Below are 21,842 nucleotides of genomic sequence, written 5' to 3'. Positions count from 1 at the left end.
TATACATCAACACCTGACACTAAGTATCACCTGACGCTAAACATCAACACCTGACAGTAAATATCACCTGACACTAAACATCAACACCTGACAGTAAATATCACCTGACACTAAACATCAACACCTGACAGTAAATATCACCTGACACTAAACATCAACACCTGACAGTAAATATCACCTGACACTAAACATCAACACCTGACAGTAAATGTCACCTGACACTATACATCAACACCTGACACTAAGTATCACCTGACGCTAAACATCAACACCTGACAGTAAATATCATCTGACACTAAACATCAACACCTGACAGTAAATATCATCTCACACTAAACATCAATATTTGACATTCAACATCACCCTGAAAATAAACATCAACATCCTGAAAATAAACATCGACACCGTGTTGAGAGTCAATATCAACAGCATGGTGACATAAAACATCAAGACCCTGACACTAAACATCAAGACCCTGGTGACACTAAACATCACCTGAGAGTAAACATCAAGAGTAAACATGGAGAAAGACGGTGAGAGCTTCACCTACTTCATCATGTAGACAGCAGGGGGGAGAGGTGTATTCTCTACACCCCGACACCTGGGGGCAACTCCTCACTGACTCGTCAACACTGCCTCCTCCTTACCTGAAACAAACACAAACTCCTATATATATGGTAATATCTTCAAGGATCACCGCCCCTCTGGCCGAACAAATTTCTAACTGTTACAGGCATGAGAACTATCACATTAACGGTATGCATAAATCTTACAATACTGACAAGTTGACGAGTGAGAAACACGTACAAAACGTGTTGCACATGTGGAGGAAAATCAAATTATTATTATTATATATTAACATATTTATTAGTTAGGAGTCACATAACACCTGGACAATGGAAGGAAATCAGTTTTAGTGCAAGGAGGGAGTTGTTCCAATTCTAGCTACTGAAAGGACGGGAGAATACAGCTAAGTGTATACTGTCTGGAAACATCAGTGTGTAAATTATACTAATCGTCTTACTCAATAAACAGACTTTAATACATTTACCAAGTTGTCGTATCACACTCGTATTTATACCAGGCATCTTACGGTCTCGGGAGACCATCAAAAGACCAATAATTTTGCCAGAGTTCAAAACATTTAAGAAGCTTCCATTTCACACTCACCTGAGTTAGGAACGGTGTGGTAGTAGGAGTTAATAAGGACACATCGTAACTTTGCTTTAAGGCATTACCAGGAACGTGGCAAGCCAGAGCTTAGGTGGGGAGGTGAACGAGCCAGCTGGGAGTCATCACCATCCACACCAGCAGGGCCACCAACAAGCAATATGTGGCCAAGTTTGCTTTACTCTCTTTAATTTAAACTCTGCACTAGGATTCTTAACGCTGCGATTCACTTATACAATGACCTTAAGAATAGCTTAATCTCCATTTTAGGTATTTATCTAAACTCTCCGTGTATATACACATTGACATTTAGACATCTCAGTATATTTTAGGAAATAAAGGCCCCATCTTACCAAAATATATGAGAAACATTACTGGGACAAGCATAAAGTCCTCAATAGTAAACTGGACAAGCACCTCCACCAAGTGTCAAATCAACCAGGCTGTGATGGATATGCGGGCCATCAGGCCAACAGCCTACTTGACCAGACAAACACCAGACGAGCTTGGTCCAGGGCCGGGCTCCGAGCGTAGAAAAACTCGAAATTCATCAAAGGCATGCATATACATTGAAGAATGACCAGAGTTTACTCACTGCCTAAAAGTATTTACAAGTGTACTGAGAGTGCCTAGAAGCCTTTAAAGTGTGTAACTGTGGAGTGATACCTGGAAGGTGTTTCGGGGATCAACGCCCCCGCGGTCCGGTCCATGACCAGGCCTTGCGGTGGATCAGGGCCTGATCAACTAGGTTGTTACTGCTGGCCGCACACAAGCCGACGTACGAACCACAGCTCGGCTGAGCAGGTACTAACTTTGATGGTGAGAACTATATCGTAACACACATGACAAGCGCTGCACCAACTACGTCCATATGTACACGATGAAATATTTCCTTACAAGAGACAGTAGCATGTCTGTGATCCACAATGACCGTTTTCCAGTGTTTTCATACCCTCGCAGCACGGCTTTTCCTTTTGTTTGTTTGTTCAACCAGGCTGTTGGTGTTATTGGCACGCTGGCCCACAAAGCCCTCACAGCATGGTTGATGTGGCATCTGGCTGAGGTAGTCAACCAGTTTCTTTTCAAAGACTTTGATAGCACTGTCACACTAACTGTAATGAGCAGGAGTGCAAATGTAACTCAGTAGGTACATATTACATTCAAGGGTAAAACTCAGCACACTCGTGTCTTCAAAAGTGAGCTCAAGATAATGCTGCAAATGGTTCCTGATCAACCAGAATGTGGTGCCTACATCGTTCTGCGAGCTAACAACCAGAAAGCATGGTCAATACAAGCTTCAGCAGGCACAATAATATCAGGAATCACTTGTAAATAGACCAGCTTAATGTGACTAAAAAAAATCACATCGTCAAGAGTATAGATATGATGGAGCTACATGGAGGTAGTGGAGGCCACAAGAGACGAACCTCTCACGACACATCACGTGGAGGCCATAAGAGACGAACCTCTCACGACACATCACGTGGAGGCCACAAGAGACGAACCTCTCACGACACATCACGTGGAGGCCATAAGAGACGAACCTCTCACGACACATCACGTGGAGGCCATAAGAGACGAACCTCTCACGACACATCACGTGGAGGCCATAAGAGACGAACCTCTCACGACACATCACGTGGAGGCCATAAGAGACGAACCTCTCACGACACATCACGTGGAGGCCATAAGAGACGAACCTCTCACGACACATCACGTGGAGGCCATAAGAGACGAACCTCTCACGACACATCACGTGGAGGCCATAAGAGACGAACCTCTCACGACACATCACGTGGAGGCCATAAGAGACGAACCTCTCACGACACATCACGTGGAGGCCATAAGAGACGAACCTCTCACGACACATCACGTGGAGGCCATAAGAGACGAACCTCTCATGACACATCACGTGGAGGCCATAAGAGACGAACCTCTCATGACACATCACGTGGAGGCCACAAGAGACGAACCTCTCACGACACATCACGTGGAGGCCATAAGAGACGAACCTCTCATGACACATCACGTGGAGGCCATAAGAGACGAACCTCTCATGACACATCACGTGGAGGCCATAAGAGACGAACCTCTCACGACACATCACGTGGAGGCCATAAGAGACGAACCTCTCACGACACATCACGTGGAGGCCATAAGAGACGAACCTCTCACGATACATCACGTGGAGGCCATAAGAGACGAACCTCTCACGATACATCACGTGGAGGCCATAAGAGACGAACCTCTCATGACACATCACGTGGAGGCCACAAGAGACGAACCTCTCACGACACATCACGTGGAGGCCATAAGAGACGAACCTCTCACGACACATCACGTGGAGGCCACAAGAGACGAACCTCTCATGACACATCACGTGGAGGCCATAAGAGACGAACCTCTCACGACACATCACGTGGAGGCCATAAGAGACGAACCTCTCACGACACATCACGTGGAGGCCATAAGAGACGAACCTCTCACGACACATCACGTGGAGGCCATAAGAGACGAACCTCTCACGACACATCACGTGGAGGCCATAAGAGACGAACCTCTCACGATACATCACGTGGAGGCCATAAGAGACGAACCTCTCACGATACATCACGTGGAGGCCATAAGAGACGAACCTCTCATGACACATCACGTGGAGGCCACAAGAGACGAACCTCTCACGACACATCACGTGGAGGCCATAAGAGACGAACCTCTCACGACACATCACGTGGAGGCCACAAGAGACGAACCTCTCATGACACATCACGTGGAGGCCATAAGAGACGAACCTCTCACGACACATCACGTGGAGGCCATAAGAGACGAACCTCTCACGACACATCACGTGGAGGCCATAAGAGACGAACCTCTCACGACACATCACGTGGAGGCCATAAGAGACGAACCTCTCACGACACATCACGTGGAGGCCATAAGAGACGAACCTCTCACGACACATCACGTGGAGGCCATAAGAGACGAACCTCTCACGACACATCACGTGGAGGCCATAAGAGACGAACCTCTCACGACACATCACGTGGAGGCCATAAGAGACGAACCTCTCACGACACATCACTACTTCTGGGTCAACATATATAACTTCTATGTTTCAAGTCCTCAGTGAGCTTCGTGTGGGAAGCTTATCTGTATTATATTACAACTAATATACAGTTCCTACAAGTTAATAACTAGTAATACACCTAGTATTCACTGAAGAAGTCTGCGCCAGTGAAATGTTTCAACAAATTACAAATTACTTCGTTATAGGCTTCATCACTGTATGAGCACTGTAAACACCTTTACTTTTGATGAGTTAGACACACCTGCAACAGTTGGGTATCTTTATTGTTGAAACATTTCGCCTACACAGAAGTAGCAGATGTAGTAATGAAACAAAGATGATGTAATCAGTCCATCAACCTTGGAGAAAAAGTATTCGAGGTGGTCAGTCCCTCAGCCTGGTTCCAGACCATGAAGCTGGACTCCTCTCCAGGCTGAGCTATTGGCTGCCTCTGTATTCGACTGTAGAAGCCTACTGTGTAGGCGAAACGTTTCAACAATAGATACCCAACTGTTGTAAATGTGTCTTACTCATCAACTTCTGGGAATTTTATACCATTATCAACACACCTTTACCTTTGATGATTTTCGAGAATTTTCCTACTTCCGAAGCCCAGCCTTGGGTCAGGTTTGTCTGGTGCTTGCCTCATCAACCACGCTGTTGCTGCTGACGGCCCACTGGCTCACACATCCATCACAGCCTGTTTGATTGGCACCTGAGGAAAGTGTTTGTCCAGTTTCTTGGATACCATATACAAATAACCCGCACACATAGGAGAGAGACGCTTACGACGACGTTTCGGTCCGACTTGGACTATTTACAAAATCACATTAACACAAAAGAGTGAGGGAGCCAGTATATATAGGCGAGGGAGACAGGGAAGGGACCGAGAGAGGAAGAATAAGAGGCAGTGGTAATGCTGGTATTGGAAGTAGCAGTGGTAGTAGAAAGCAGGGAGAGTAGTTTTAGTGGCACAAGAGACGGGAGAGTGGAAGGTGAACGGAGGCACTAATAGTGGTGGTAGCAACAGTACCAGTAACGGAGTGGTGGTAGTAGTAGAAGTGGGGTAAGTCTAAGGCAAGAAAATGGAGCACTGCAGGAGACCTAATGGCCACAACGGGTAGGACCAAAAACACAGGAAAAAAAAAAAACTGAAGGACAGAACACACTTAGGGAGAAGAAAGGAAAACGAAGAAAAAAACGAAAAAAACTAGGAAAGGAGTAGAAGTCATTTGTATATTGTTACAGTCAGGGTATTGTGCCTCTTTGTTCTCTACACTGAACACCGTACACAGCTTTCACATGGTTTTATGATTGACAAATGTAATATGCTATGATATACTCTTCTTTTAAAGCTTACTGTTTAGCATCCAGACAGTAGGTTAGTTAGACAGCTAATATCCACTAAAGTACTACCCACCTCTTTTATGAGTGAAACCGAAGCCTGGTAAATGTTTCACACTCTGGAAGATTCCTAGACCTTGTTGTCTCTTGGACGCACCAGAGCAAATAATACAAACTTCTATTTATATTCACCCGCAGGGATGATAATCCTTACAACCATTAATAGTTGGTTTAGAAAAACACGTAAGCAAACGCTAGGATATATTTTTTCCTAGTGTTTGCTTAAGTGTTTTTCTAAACCAACTTGTCGGTATTTATTATCAAGGTTTATACCATTAATAGTATATACAAATAAACTTTTCATCTCTGCTACTCTAGTTTGTTTATAAAGAAGAAAAAGGCACAATACCGTGACTGGAACAACACACAGATAACCCGCACATAGCAGAAGGAAGCTTATGACGACGTTTCGGTCCGACTTGGACCATTAACTAGTCAATGTAGATAAATGGTTTAGAGAACCGACAAGTTAATAAATTAGACACGATGGATTACATCTACTCAAGGCTGAGGGACTGATTACCTCAAACTCCTTCTGATCTTCATTCTACTTTGTAGAGGACTAATGAAGCCATTGTGTGGCGAAACGTTTCCTCAATAAAGATACCCAAATATTGCACATGTATCTTAATTTATTAACTAGTCAATGGTCCAAGTTAGACCGAAACGTCGTCATAAGCTTCTAGCTCCAAGGTGCGGGTTATTTATGTATAATTTGCTCCTAAATGTGAGTTAAGTGATTTATGAGTGCACACAATTTTCCCCAGTGCACTAAGATCATTAAATATCTCTTGTGCACACACACACACACTGTAATTGGTGACCGTCTAAGACCACTAAGAGCATCAGTGAATGCAAGCACTCATCGGTTCATTTATAATGAGGTCCTCTTTATACGCAGCTCCAGATATGTAAAATTCTGAAAAAAAAAATATAATATTTTATGCCATAACAACATCATGAATTTCCAAACATGTGATATTTAACACAGAGAAAAATTTTCTAAATGATCAAGACTATAGATTTAACCTGGGACACCATAGGGATGTTAGTATGGGCCACCACTGTGACCACAACTGCAAGTTTTTACGGATAAATCTCCCGTCAACGTTGTTTCTCTTCTCGGAAATGGGGAGGAAAGGGAGAGGGAAAGGGAGAGAGGAAGGGAAAGGTAGGGGGGGGGATATTATGGGTATATTAGAGGAATATTAGTCTGTTCATGTGATATACTAAACCCGTGTGGGTTATTCTTAATAAGTGGAGCTCGATCCTCGGTCCGCTAAACGCCAGCCAAATGCAATACCCAACTTCACTGGCTTAGCTGCTCACGTTAGATGAGAGCTAAAGAAAATGAGAGTAAACAGAAGTTCCTTAATGAACAAAGTGGCATCCAGTGCCAGAATATGACCTTATAAAGTTTATGTAGTGTAGTCCAGTGTGGACACTGGGTACAGATGTAGAGGTAGTCAACTGCACACCAACATAACAATACTGCAAGAAGTAATGAATGTGGAGCACGTTATGTTGGCTCTCCTGCAATTTTACAAAGATTGTTATCTCGTGTGAGTTCCAAGGATCATCGTTACTACGGCCCGATCGTACACCACATCTAAAACTGCTAAGTAAATATAGGTAGACCCCGCTTTACAGTGCTTTACTTTACAGTGCTTTGCTTTACAGTGCTTTGCTTTACAGTGCTTTGCTTTACGGCGTTTTGCTAATACACCGGCTCTCAATTATACCCATTCTTCATTTAATCAGGCTTCCTATTATAAATATGCACCACTCACAATAACGACGAAAATATTTTAAGGTAAGTAATGTGTGTACCGTATATGCATTTTTAGGCCTATTTTTATTGTTCATTTAATATCTGATAGAGGAAACATGTTATCAGGCTTTTATATACATTGGATAGTGAATAATGGCAATGTTTCACTTTACAGCTATTTTAGTTTTACAGCAGTAGCCCGGAATCTAAAATGCTGCTGTATAAGTGGGGCCTTCCTGTACTGCAGAAAAATAGAGATACCGAGAAACACAAACAAGTCAAACTTAATGTATACTGCAAACAACACCTTCCTAATCTCACTGGTTCGTTTCTTAACGCGTACGTAAGTTACACCGTCTTCTAATAACATGTTCATTTTTCCACTATAATCTACCTTGTTCATAATTACTTTCGCATTTGCTTTGTTTGTTTCGTAAGGTGAAGTCCAGGATCTTTACATAATTAATGGTATAACTTAACAAATCTTCGATGTCTGAGTAAACCTCAGACCTGTGGAACACAACTGACCTCAAATATTTGTTAAGTTATACCATGAATTAAGTCAAGATCCTGGACTTCACTTTACGAAACAAACAAAGCAAATGCGATAGTAATTATGAACAAGGTGGATTACAGTGGAAAAAATGAACATGTTATTATAAGACGGTGTAACTTACGTGTCTGTTAACATACTACCAGCACACACGAAATAATTCTCGAAACTAAGACAAAAATTGTCAGGAGAAAACTGGTTCATCAGGTGTGCGTGGAGAGAGAAGGACTCTGGAAACTAGTTACAGGTTCCATTACTTTAGCCAGGTCCTGGAAGGAGCTCTAAGGGTACGGCTAACTACTACTAAGTTGGAAAACTTGACAAAGTTTACAGCATCGCTGCCTATCAACAGGAAAAGTCTCCACCGACTAGAAACTTTGTGATGAAGAAGAAAACTAGACGGGAGTGAGTAAGTTGCTACTTAACAAGAGCACGATATTCTCAAGACTTTGTTGTTCCTTGAAGCACACACCTGTGTTCCCTATCACTAGTACCTGGGCTCCCTATCACTAGTACCTGTGCTCCCTATCACCAGTACCTGGGCTCCCTATCACCAGTACCTGGGCTCCCTATCACTAGTACCTGGGCTCCCTATCACCAGTACCTGGGCTCCCTATCACCAGTACCTGGGCTCCCTATCACCAGTACCTGGGCTCCCTATCACCAGTACCTGGGCTCCCTATCACCAGTACCTGGGCTCCCTATCACCAGTACCTGGGCTCCCTATCACCAGTACCTGGGCTCCCTATCACCAGTACCTGGGCTCCCTATCACCAGTACCTGGGCTACCTACCACCAGTACCTGGGCTCCCTATCACCAGTACCTGGGCTCCCTATCACCAGTACCTGGGCTCCCTATCACCAGTACCTGGGCTACCTACCACCAGTACCTGGGCTCCCTATCACCAGTACCTGGGCTCCCTATCACCAGTACCTGGGCTCCCTATCACCAGTACCTGGGCTCCCTATCACCAGTACCTGGGCTCCCTACCACCAGTACCTGGGCTACCTACCACTAGTACCTGGGCTACCTACCACTAGTACATGGGCTCCCTATCACCAGTACCTGGGCTCCCTACCACCAGTACCTGGGCTACCTACCACTAGTACCTGGGCTACCTACCACTAGTACCTGGGCTACCTACCACTAGTACCTGGGCTCCCTATCACCAGTACCTGGGCTCCCTACCACCAGTACCTGGGCTACCTACCACTAGTACCTGGGCTACCTACCACTAGTATCTGGGCTACCTACCACTAGTACCTGGGCTACCTACCACTAGTACCTGGGCTCCCTATCACCAGTACCTGGGCTCCCTACCACTAGTACCTGGGCTCCCTATCACCAGTACCTGGGATCCCTATCACCAGTACCTGGGCTCCCTACCACCAGTACCTGGGCTCCCTATCACCAGTACCTGGGCTCCCTATCACCAGTACCTGGGCTCCCTATCACCAGTACCTGGGCTCCCTATCACCAGTACCTGGGCTACCTACCACCAGTACCTGGGCTCCCTATCACCAGTACCTGGGCTCGCTCCCTATCACTAGTACCTGGGCTCCCTACCACCAGTACATGGGCTCCCTATCACCAGTACCTGGGCTCCCTATCACCAGTACCTGGGCTCCCTATCACCAGTACCTGGGCTCCCTACCACCAGTACCTGGGCTCCCTACCACCAGTACCTGGGCTACCTACCACCAGTACCTGGGCTACCTACCACCAGTACCTGGGCTCCCTACCACCAGTACCTGGGCTACCTACCACTAGTACCTGGGCTCCCTACCACCAGTACCTGGGCTCCCTATCACCAGTACCTGGGCTCCCTATCACCAGTACCTGGGCTCCCTATCACCAGTACCTGGGCTCCCTATCACCAGTACCTGGGCTACCTACCACCAGTACCTGGGCTCCCTATCACCAGTACCTGGGCTCCCTATCACCAGTACCTGGGCTCCCTACCACCAGTACCTGGGCTCCCTATCACCAGTACCTGGGCTCCCTATCACCAGTACCTGGGCTCCCTATCACCTACCTGGGCTCCCTATCACCAGTACCTGGGCTACCTACCACCAGTAACTGGGCTCCCTATCACCAGTACCTGGGCTCCCTATCACCAGTACCTCACCAGGGCTCCCTATCACCAGTACCTGGGCTCCCTATCACCAGTACCTGGGCTACCTACCACCAGTACCTGGGCTCCCTATCACCAGTACCTGGGCTCCCTATCACCAGTACCTGGGCTCCCTATCACCAGTACCTGGGCTCCCTATCACCAGTACCTGGGCTCCCTATCACCAGTACCTGGGCTCCCTATCACCAGTACCTGGGCTCCCTATCACCAGTACCTGGGCTCCCTATCACCAGTACCTGGGCTACCTATCACTAGTACCTGTGCTCCCTAACACCAGTGCCTGGGCTCCCTATCCCTACTATCACCAGTACCTGGGCTCCCTATCACCAGTACCTGGGCTCCCTATCACCAGTACCTGGGCTCCCTATCACCAGTACCTGGGCTCCCTATCACCAGTACCTGGGCTCCCTATCACCAGTACCTGGGCTCCCTATCACCAGTACCTGGGCTCCCTATCACCAGTACCTGGGGCTATCACCAGTACCTGGGCTCCCTCACCAGTACCTGGGCTACCCTATCACCAGTACCTGGGCTCCCTATCACCAGTACCTGGGCTCCCTACCACCAGTACCTGGGCTCCCTAGTATCACCTAGTACCTGGGCTCCCTATCACCAGTGGGCTCCCTCCCAGTATCACCAGTACCTGGGCTCCCTATCTACCAGTACCTGGGCTCCCTATCACCAGTACCTGGGCTCCCACACAGTACCTGGGCTCCCTATCACCAGTACCTGGGCTCCCTATCACCAGTACCTGGGCTCCCTATCACCAGTACCTGGGCTCCCTATCACCAGTACCTGGGCTCCCTATCACCAGTACCTGGGCTCCCTATCACCAGTACCTGGGCTCCCTATCACCAGTACCTGGGCTCCCTATCACCAGTACCTGGGCTCCCTATCACCAGTACCTGGGCTCCCTATCACCAGTACCTGGGCTCCCTATCACCAGTACCTGGGCTCCCTATCACCAGTACCTGGGCTACCTACCACCAGTACCTGGGCTCCCTATCACCAGTACCTGGGCTCCCTATCACCAGTACCTGGGCTCCCTATCACCAGTACCTGGGCTCCCTATCACCAGTACCTGGGCTCCCTATCACCAGTACCTGGGCTCCCTATCACCAGTACCTGGGCTCCCTATCACCAGTACCTGGGCTCCCTATCACCAGTACCTGGGCTCCCTATCACCAGTACCTGGGCTCCCTATCACCAGTACCTGGGCTACCTACCACCAGTACCTGGGCTCCCTACCACCAGTACCTGGGCTCCCTATCACCAGTACCTGGGCTCCCTATCACCAGTACCTGGGCTCCCTACCACCAGTACCTGGGCTCCCTATCACCAGTACCTGGGCTCCCTATCACCAGTACCTGGGCTCCCTATCACCAGTACCTGGGCTCCCTATCACCAGTACCTGGGCTCCCTACCACCAGTACCTGGGCTCCCTACCACTAGTACCTGGGCTCCCTACCACCAGTACATGGGCTACCTACCACCAGTACCTGGGCTCCCTACCACCAGTACCTGGGCTACCTACCACTAGTACCTGGGCTCCCTATCACCAGTACCTGGGCTCCCTACCACTAGTACCTGGGCTCCCTATCACCAGTACCTGGGCTCCCTACCACTAGTACCTGGGCTCCCTACCACTAGTACCTGGGCTACCTACCACTAGTACCTGGGCTACCTACCACTAGTACCTGGGCTACCTACCACTAGTACCTGGGCTCCCTATCACCAGTACCTGGGCTCCCTACCACTAGTACCTGGGCTACCTACCACTAGTACCTGGGCTCCCTACCACTAGTACCTGGGCTCCCTATCACCAGTACCTGGGCTCCCTACCACTAGTACCTGGGCTACCTACCACTAGTACCTGAGCTCCCTACCACTAGTACCTGGGCTACCTACCACTAGTACCTGGGCTCCCTATCACCAGTACCTGGGCTCCCTACCACTAGTACCTGGGCTACCTACCACTAGTACCTGGGCTACCTACCACTAGTACCTGGGCTACCTATACTAGTACCTGGGCTACCTACCCTAGTACTTGGGCTACCTACCACTAGTACCTGGGCTACCTACCACCAGTACCTGGGCTCCCTACCACCAGTACCTGGGCTCCCTATCACCAGTACCTGGGCTCCCTACCACTAGTACCTGGGCTCCCTATCACCAGTACCTGGGCTCCCTACCACCAGTACCTGGGCTCCCTATCACCAGTACCTGGGCTCCCTACCACTAGTACCTGGGCTCCCTATCACCAGTACCTGGGCTCCCTACCACTAGTACCTGGGCTACCTAACACTAGTACCTGGGCTACCTACCACTAGCTACCTACCACCTGGGCTACCTACCACCAGTACCTGGGCTCCCTATCACCAGTACCTGGGCTCCCTATCACTAGTACCTGGGCTCCCTACCACTAGTACCTGGGCTACCTACCACCAGTACCTGGGCTCCCTATCACCAGTACCTGGGCTCCCTATCACCAGTACCTGGGCTCCCTACCACTAGTACCTGGGCTACCTACCACTAGTACCTGGGCTACCTACCACCAGTACCTGGGCTCCCTATCACCAGTACCTGGGCTCCCTACCACTAGTACCTGGGCTACCTACCACTAGTACCTGGGGTACCTACCACTAGTACCTGGGCTACCTACCACTAGTACTTGGGCTACCTACCACTAGTACCTGGGCTACCTACCACTAGTACTTGGGCTACCTACCACTAGTACCTGGGCTCCCTACCACCAGTACCTGGGCTCCCTACCACCAGTACCTGGGCTACCTACCACCAGTACCTGGGCTACCTACCACCAGTACCTGGGCTCCCTACCACTAGTACCTGGGCTACCTACCACTAGTACCTGGGCTACCTACCAATAGTACAAGGGCTACCTACCACCAGTACCTGGGCTCCCTATCAACAGTACCTGCAAGGCTGCCTACCATCAGTACCTGGGCTGCCTACCACCAGTACCTGGGCTACCTACCACCAGTACCTGGGAACCCTGCCAACAGTGCCTGGGCTACCTACCAACAGTACCTGGCTCCCTGCCACCAGTACCTGGGCTCCCTGCCACCGTTACCTGGGCTCCCTATCAACAGTACCTGCTGGGCTGCCTACCACCAGTACCTGGGCTACCTACCACCAGTACCTGGGAACCCTGCCAACAGTGCATGGGCTACCTACCAACAGTACCTGGCTCCCTGCCACCAGTACCTGGGCTCCCTGCCACCGTTACCTGGGCTCCCTATCAACAGTACCTGCTGGGCTGCCTACCACCAGTACCTGGGCTCCCTACCACCAGTACCTGGGCTCCCTACCACCAGTACCTGGGCTCCTTGCCACCAGTACCTGTGCTACCTACCACCAGTACCTGGGCTGCCTACCACCAGTGCCTGGGCTACCTACCAACAGTACCTGGGAACCCTGCCACCAGTACCTGGGCTACCTACCAACAGTACCTGGGCTCCCTTCCACCAGTACCTGCGCTCCCTGCCACCATTACCTGGGCTCCCTATCAACAGTACCTGCTAGGCTGCCTACCATCAGTACCTGGGCTCCCTATCACCAGTACCTGGGCTACCACGAGTACCTGGGCTCCCTATCACCAATACCTGGGCACCTACCACGAGTACATGGGCTACCACTAGTGACTGGGCTCCCTATCACCAGTACCTGGGCACCCTACCACCAGTACCTGGGCTACCACCAGTGCCTGCGCTCCCTGCCACCATTACCTGGGCTCCCTATCAACAGTACCTGCTAGGCTGCCTACCATCAGTACCTGGGCTCCCTATCACCAGTACCTGGGCTCCCTACCACCAGTACCTGGGGTACCACCAGTACCTGGGCTACCACGAGTACCTGGGCTCCTTATCACTAATACCTGGGCACCCTACCACCAGTACATGGGCTACCACTAGTGACTGGGCTCCCTATCACCAGTACCTGGGCACCCTACCACCAGTACCTGGGCTACCACCAGTGCCTGGGCTCCCTATCACCAGTACCAGGGTACCCTACTACCAGTACCTTGGCTCCCTACCACCTGCACTTGGGCTCTCTACCACCAATACCTGGGCTCCCTACCACCTGTACCTGGGCTCCCTATCACTAGTACCTGGGCTCCCTACCACTAGTACTTGAGCTCCCTAACACCAGTACTTGGGCACCATACCACCAGTACCTAGGCTACAACCAGTACCTGGGCTCCCTACTACAAGTACCTGGGCTTCCTACCACCAGTACCTGGACTCCTTACCACCAGTACCTGGGTTCCCTATCACCAGTACCTGGGTTCCCTAACACCAGTGCCTGGGCTCCCTACCACTAGTACCTGGGCTCCCTATCACAAGTACTTGGGCTCTCTACCACTAGTACCTGGGCTCCCTACCACCAGTACCTGGGCTCCCTACCACCAGTACCTGGGCTCCCTACCACCAGTACCTGGGCTCCCTACCACTAGTACCTGGGCTACCTACCACCTGTACCAGGGATCTCTACTGCTAGTACCTACGATCCCTACCACCTGGACCTGTGCTCCCTACCACTAGTGCCTTGGCTCCCTACCACCAGTACCTTGCTCCATACCACCTGTACCTGGGCTCTCTACCACTAATACCTTGGCTCCCTACCACCTGTACCTGGGCTCTCTACCACCAATAAATGGTCTCCCTCCCACCTGTACCTGGACTCCCTACCACTAGTACCTGGGCTCCCTACCACTTATACATGGGCTCTCTGCCACTAGTAACTGGGCTCCCTACCACTAGTACCTGGGCTCTCTACCACCAGTACCTGGGATCCTTACCACTAGTACCTGGACTCTCTACTAGTACCTGGGCTCCCTGCCACCAGTACCTGGGCTCCCTACCAACAGTACCTGGGCTACCTACCACCAGTACCTGGGCTCTCTACCACTAGTACCTGGACTGTCTACCACCAGCACCTGGGACTAACATTTGTGATGTCTCCCATCACTCCCAGGTACTACCATCTGTGATCTCTCCCAGGTACTACCATCTGTGATCTCTCCCAGGTACTACCATCTGTGATGTTTCCCATCACACCCAAGTACTACCATCTGTGATCTCTCCCAGGTACTATCATCTGTGATGTCTCCCAGGTACTAACATCTGTGAAGCCTCCATCACACCCAGGTACTACCATCTGTGATCTCTCCCAAGTACTAACATATGTAATCTCTCCCATCACTCCCAGGTATTAACATCTGGGTAACCTTCCAGGCCCAGAATCGTGAAACTCCATATTCATGAACAATTTAAACAACGATCACGTGACTTAAATATCCACTGGATATGAAGACTGGTGACAGGAATCGCCCCCGTCATTATATACCATTGATACAGCTCTCACTCCAAAAAAGTGGTAGCAAACAATGATAAAAAAAACAGAACAACGGAATTGTGTCTCACATTATTAAAATCTTCGAGAGTTTTAAGAAGCAAAACTTTGGGAATCCTCTGGATTCACAACGATTTCACCAGCCACAGCATCACGGGTTTAGAGCAAGTCGCTCCTGTTTGGTCTGAACTACTGGACTATTACACCATAATGAACTGATGGAAAAACAAAATACAGATGCAGTATACATAGGCTTTGTAAAAGCCACAAAACTCAAGAGGATCACCAAACAGAACGAAAGGAACACGTAAAAGACTTGGGAATAATTATGTCAGCTGACCTTTCTTTCAAAGATCATAATGAGATAAAGGTCACAACAGCCAGGAGGATGACGGTGTGGGTATTGAGAACTTTCAACACGAGGGAAATAATACCAATGGTGACACTTTTCAAAACACTAGTGCTCCCTCGCCTGGAATATTGCTCAGTGTTGGCGGTCCCGTTCAAAACAGTAGAAATATCAGAGCTGGAACAAATACAGAGATCAGTTACGGCTTAGACAGAACCAGTAAAGCATTTAAATTACTGGGAACGCCTTCAAGTCTTGAACATGTACTCACCGGAGCGGAGGACAGAGAGATACATGATAATATATACCTGGAAAGTACTCAGAGGGCTTGGTCCCAAATCTGCACACTGCCATAACAACATAATGGAGTGAGAGATATGGGAGGATGTGCAAGATAAACCCAGTGAAAAGCAGGGTTGCGGTGGGGATAATAAGGAAACACTGTATCAACATTCGTGGCCCCAAACTATTCAACATCTTACCAGAAGATATCAGAAATACTGCTGGAACAAGTGTAGATGTCTTCAAGAGAAAACTGGACAAATATCTTCACCATGTGCCAGATCAAGCAGGCTGTGATAGATATGTGGAACACTGGGCCTCTAGCACCAACAGCCTGGTTGATCAGGCAAACACCAGACGAGTCTGGCCCAGGGTTGGGCTCAAAGAGTAATAAGATTCTGGAAACTCATCAAAGGTATATCAAAGATAAATCCATCGACATGTGTCATCACAGTTTAATACAACAAAACACGTTCAAAAACTGGACAGACAGATGTTTTACTGTTATAATGAAAAACTATATTCCTGAAAGCACAGTACTACTCTGATATACCTTCAATGAGTTCCGAGACTCTTTCTACTCCCGGAGCCCGGCCATAGGCCAGGCTTGTCTGGTGTTTGCCTGGTAAACCAGGTTGTTGCTGCTGGTGGCCCGCTGGCCCACATATCCATCAGAGTCTGGTTGATCTGGTACCTGGTGAAGCTACCTGTCCAGTTTACTCTTGAAGACTTCTACAATTGTTCAGCAGTCTCTCTGATATCTTTTGACAACATGATGAACACTCTGGGGCCACGAATGTTGATACAGTGTTCCCTTATTGTTCCAGCTCTTTTTCTCAATTTCAAATCCGACAGAGACATGATACTAGAATCTGAACGAGTTGTGTCGATGAAGAACAACAAATCTCTACGCTGATATAAGCAATATCTTTTATTCGGCCAAAGCAAGTAATGTGATACTCAAAGAGAACAAATCTCAGATACTCCACTTTCAATAAATTGAGTAAAAAAACTGGAATAGGATATAAACAAACTAAAGCCACTCAATAGAAGGGGAAAATATTAAGAGAGAGTGACATTGTCAGATTTCACACAATACTGTTATTATGACAGTCTCAAGGAAAATGGTTGAGTGGATAACTAGAACCTTCAAAACTACATGTGGATACTATTTATATAAATCACTTTTTCTCTCTACACTGGCATACTTCTGTATATTAAGTTACTAACAGCCTCTTTAAGGCAGGAAAACTAGAGATATGTAACAAGTACAGAGAAGCTTCCCAGCTTGTGCAAATTCAATCACCTAAATTATTAGGAACAGATGACGTCTCTCGAATGGTGCTCTTTGGAACGTAGGTGAAAAAGGTGCATCATAATTTGCACCTGAACAATTCTGGAGAGACTGGTCCTAAATCTTCCCACAGGAACCACTCCTACGAAAGCACGAGCCTCGACAAACAGTGCAGAATAACGTAAATAACAAGCAGGAGTGCAGCGAGTACACAAGAACACAATTCAATACACATAAGAGACTAAAAACTTTGAAGATCTCCCATCATACATAAGGATAATTACCTACACATTCCCTAGCTGTCAAGAGAGAACTTAGTAAGTTGCTCAAGTCAGTTTATAAACTGGTCTGTCACCCATATGTTACACTGCATGTGGCTAGCACCAACAGTCTGGTTTATCTGCCCATCAAGCAGGAGGCCTGGTCAAGGGCTGGGTTGCAGCCCTTTAAGTCTACAAAGGACGATACAGTGAAGCAACTTCAGAAGCCATTACTGAAGGATGATACAGTGAAGCAACTTCAGAAGCCATTACTGAAGAATGATACAGTGAAGCAACTTCAGAAGCCATTATTAGATGACTTGGTGGAAATATATGTGTTACCTGTGGCAGTTATCCCTGCTTCCTTGAGTCATGAGGAAAGAGGACTGAAGTCGTCGTGATAGACTGTGTGGCCTACTGTTACAATCCCTGTCCTGTGCTGTTTTAACTGTGACACTAGATGTAAAGTGTAGTGGTGGTGGAGACACATGATACAATGTGATGAAGCTCTCAAGGTGTAGAGTTCCTTGTAAGAGACTTGTATGTTTCAGCCGCCATCTTATGACGTTAATTCAGTCCAATCTAAGTCACTGGTCGCAATCAATTATTTAACAAGAGTAGACCAGTGACATGACCATTGTGAAAGTTAAGATACTTGTGCAAAATCTGGTTATCTTTATTGTAGACGTTTCGCCATCCAGTGGCTTTATCAATACATCTACATCACCTTCTTCACGACTTCTACAACTAACCCATCAATTTGGGTAGAACCTACTTCCACTGGGGAATCCCGCCTACCAGTGACTATGCCCTCGTCTGCTACACGTCTCTCTTCACTGACGCCTATATAAGCGCCAGTCTCCTTACCTGTGCTTCAGAATCTCTACAACCACGGTGTTGTAAACACCACCTCCAAGGCTGAGGGACTGATTACCTCATCTTTTGTATATAGTTCTTCTGTTTTCTAATTATGTCCAAGAATCTGTATTGATAAAGCCACTGGATGGCGAAACGTCTACAATAAAGATAACCAGATGTTGCACAAGTGTCTTAACTTTCATCTTGTCGGTACTGTATACCTGTCTTGCACGACATGACCATTACCAGTATGGCATGACCATTACTAGTATGACATGACCATTACCAGTATGGCATGACCATTACTAGTATGACATGACCATTACTGGTATGACATGCCCATTACCAGTATGACATGACCATTACCAGTATGACGTGACCATTACCAGTATGACATGACCATTACCAGTATGACATGCCCATTACCAGTATGACGTGCCCATTACCAGTATGACATGACCATTACCAGTATGACCTGCCCATTACCAGTATGACATGACCATTACCAGTATGACGTGCCCATTACCAGTATGACATGACCATTACTGGTATGACATGACCATTACCAGTATGACATGACCATTACCAGTATGACGTGACCATTACCAGTATGACATGCCCATTACTGGTATGCCATGACCATTGCCAGTATGACATGCCCATTACCAGTATGACGTGCCCATTACCAGTATGACATGACCATTACCAGTATGACGTGCCCATTACAAGTATGACATGACCATTACCTGTATGACATGACCATTACTAGTAAAGGGTAATGGAAATCACCTGAAGTTAGTCTTCAGTTTTCAGGGAAAATTGGTGGTAATGAAGAGACAGACAATAAAATCACCTTGTTTTTCGTACAGAAATCAATTTTACAGGCTAAGAGTTACTCTGCCTCAGCCCCTTTCACAGCGCCCAGCCCTATCTGAGGTATACTAGCACTCCCCAGGATGCCACACACAACAGTCGACTAACACCCAGGTACTTGCTTACTGCTCAGTGAACAGGAGCTGCATGTGTCAAGAAGCATGACTAATATTTCCACCCATGCCGGGGATCAAACCATAGACAGTATGTGAGGTGAGTGCGCTGCCAACCTAGCCACGGTACACCTATAAGGTAGCTTACGTGTGAAGGTCTCCGAGTGTGGTGCATCAAGTTGAAGGTACTGCAAGATATCTGTGTAGGTGAGTTAGGGTAAAGAAAACTGTCTTTATAAGATACACAAAACCTTGCGTAATGAATAAAGAAAAGTTGAAAAAACGAAAATGTTCAGAAAAAGAGAAAAGTTCTTTTTAACAAATGGAAATATAAAAATAATATGCAAATGAAGTAGAATCCCTTTACCGTATAAATCTCATTATGCAATATATTTTTTATATTGAAATTGTAATAAAGTTGGTAGAATTACCGACAATATGTAAAGTAAAAGGACACAAGTGCAACTAATGTGACATTTATTGTGGCAACGTTTCGCTCTCCAGGAGCTTTACCAAGCTCCTGGAGAGCGAAACGTTGCCACAATAAATGTCACATTAGTTGCACTTGTGTCCTTTTACTTTATATATTGAAATTATATGTTTTTTTTTAAGTTTGTTGCCAAATAAGTTATTACCAGTGACACTAACTTCTCTATGTTATGTATAATTCCTTATAGTTAAAGTTGTTTTTTCCAGCTGACTGTACTGTAACAAACGTACTAGTGTACGGAAATACTTATTGTAATATGTGATGATGAGATGTGTGACATGTTGCGGGACACTGTGTTAACTTACTGAATGTGTGGTAATGTTTAGCAACGAGAAGTTATGTGCACCTGCAGTGTTTGGTGACACTATGCAGGCCCAGGCAGGTCTGAGTCACCCTGGAGTGTTTGGTGACACTATGCAGGCCCAGGCAGGTCTGAGTCACCCTGGAGTGTTTGGTGACACTATGCAGACCCAGGCAGGTCTGAGTCACCCTGGAGTGTTTGGTGACACCATGCAGACCCAGGCAGGTCTGAGTCACCCTGGAGTGTTTGGTGACACCACGCAGACCCAAGCAGGTCTGAGTCACCCTGGAGTGTTTGGTGACACTATGCAGACCCAGGCAGGTCTGAGTCACCCTGGAGTGTTTGGTGACACTATGCAGGCCCAGGCAGGTCTGAGTCACCCTGGAGTGTTTGGTGACACTATGCAGGCCCAGGCAGGTCTGAGTCACCCTGCAGTGTTTGGTGACACTATGCAGGCCCAGGCAGGTCTGAGTCACCCTGGAGTGTTTGGTGACACTATGCAGGCCCAGGCAGGTCTGAGTCACCCTGGAGTGCTTGGTGACACTGGAGTGTTTGGTATGCAGGCCCAGGCAGGTCTGAGTCACCCTGGAGTGCTTGGTGACACTATGCAGGCCCAGGCAGGTCTGAGTCACCCTGGAGTGTTTGGTGACACTATGCAGGCCCAGGCAGGTCTGAGTCACCCTGCAGTGTTTGGTGACACTATGCAGGCCCAGGCAGGTCTGAGTCACCCTGGAGTGTTTGGTGACACTATGCAGGCCCAGGCAGGTCTGAGTCACCCTGGAGTGTTTGGTGACACTATGCAGGCCCAGGCAGGTCTGAGTCACCCTGGAGTGTTTGGTGACACTATGCAGGCCCAGGCAGGTCTGAGTCACCTGGAGTGTTTGGTGACACTATGCAGGCCCAGGCAGGTCTGAGTCACCTGGAGTGTTTGGTGACACTGTGCAGGCCCAGGCAGGTCTGAGTCACCTGGAGTGTTTGGTGACACTATGCAGGCCCAGGCAGGTCTGAGTCACCCTGGAGTGTTTGGTGACACTATGCAGGCCCAGGCAGGTCTGAGTCACCCTGGAGTGTTTGGTGACACTGTGCAGGCCCAGGCAGGTCTGAGTCACCATGGAGTGTTTGGTGACACTATGCAGGCCCAGGCAGGTCTGAGTCACCCTGGAATGTTTGGTGACACCACTCACACCCAGGCAGATCTGAGTCACCCTGGAATGCTTCGTGACATCACGCAGACCCAAGCAGGTCTGAGTCACCCTGTAGTGTTTTCTGACACCATGCAGACCCAGGCAGGTCTGAATCACCCTAGAGCGTTTGGTGACACCACGCAGACCCAAGCAGGTCTTAGTCACCCTGGAGTGTTTGGTGACATTATGCAGACCCAGGCAGGTTTGAGTCACCCTGGAGTGCTTGGTGACGCCACTCACACCCAGGCAGGTCTGAGTCACCCTGGAATGTTTGGTGGCACCATGCAGACCCAGGCAGGTCTAAGTCACATGGAGTGTTTGGTGACACGATGCACACCCAGGCAGGTCTGAGTCACCATGGAGCG

At 48.2% G+C, this 21,842-nt stretch overlaps 1 protein-coding gene across 2 annotated transcripts in view; it reads right to left on the bottom strand.

The window, feature by feature from the left end:
- Positions 1 to 21,842, bottom strand: part of homer (protein) — a 589,932-nt gene that overhangs the window by 308,644 nt on the left and 259,446 nt on the right. Inside the window, exon 2 of one of the 2 annotated variants that reach the window (XM_053797556.2) lies at positions 551 to 647. The exons of the other annotated variant lie outside the window; for it this stretch is intronic. Coding sequence (XP_053653531.1) covers positions 551 to 558 — 8 coding nt within the window. The 5' untranslated portion in view covers positions 559 to 647. The remainder of the gene's footprint in view (positions 1 to 550; positions 648 to 21,842) is intronic. 2 annotated transcript variants of the gene reach the window in all.

Source organism: Cherax quadricarinatus, chromosome 86, assembly GCF_038502225.1.
Source record: "Cherax quadricarinatus isolate ZL_2023a chromosome 86, ASM3850222v1, whole genome shotgun sequence".
Lineage (NCBI taxonomy): Eukaryota > Metazoa > Arthropoda > Malacostraca > Decapoda > Parastacidae > Cherax > Cherax quadricarinatus.
Note: the sequence above shows the minus strand (reverse complement) of the source record. Positions and strands in the feature narration are given on the sequence as shown.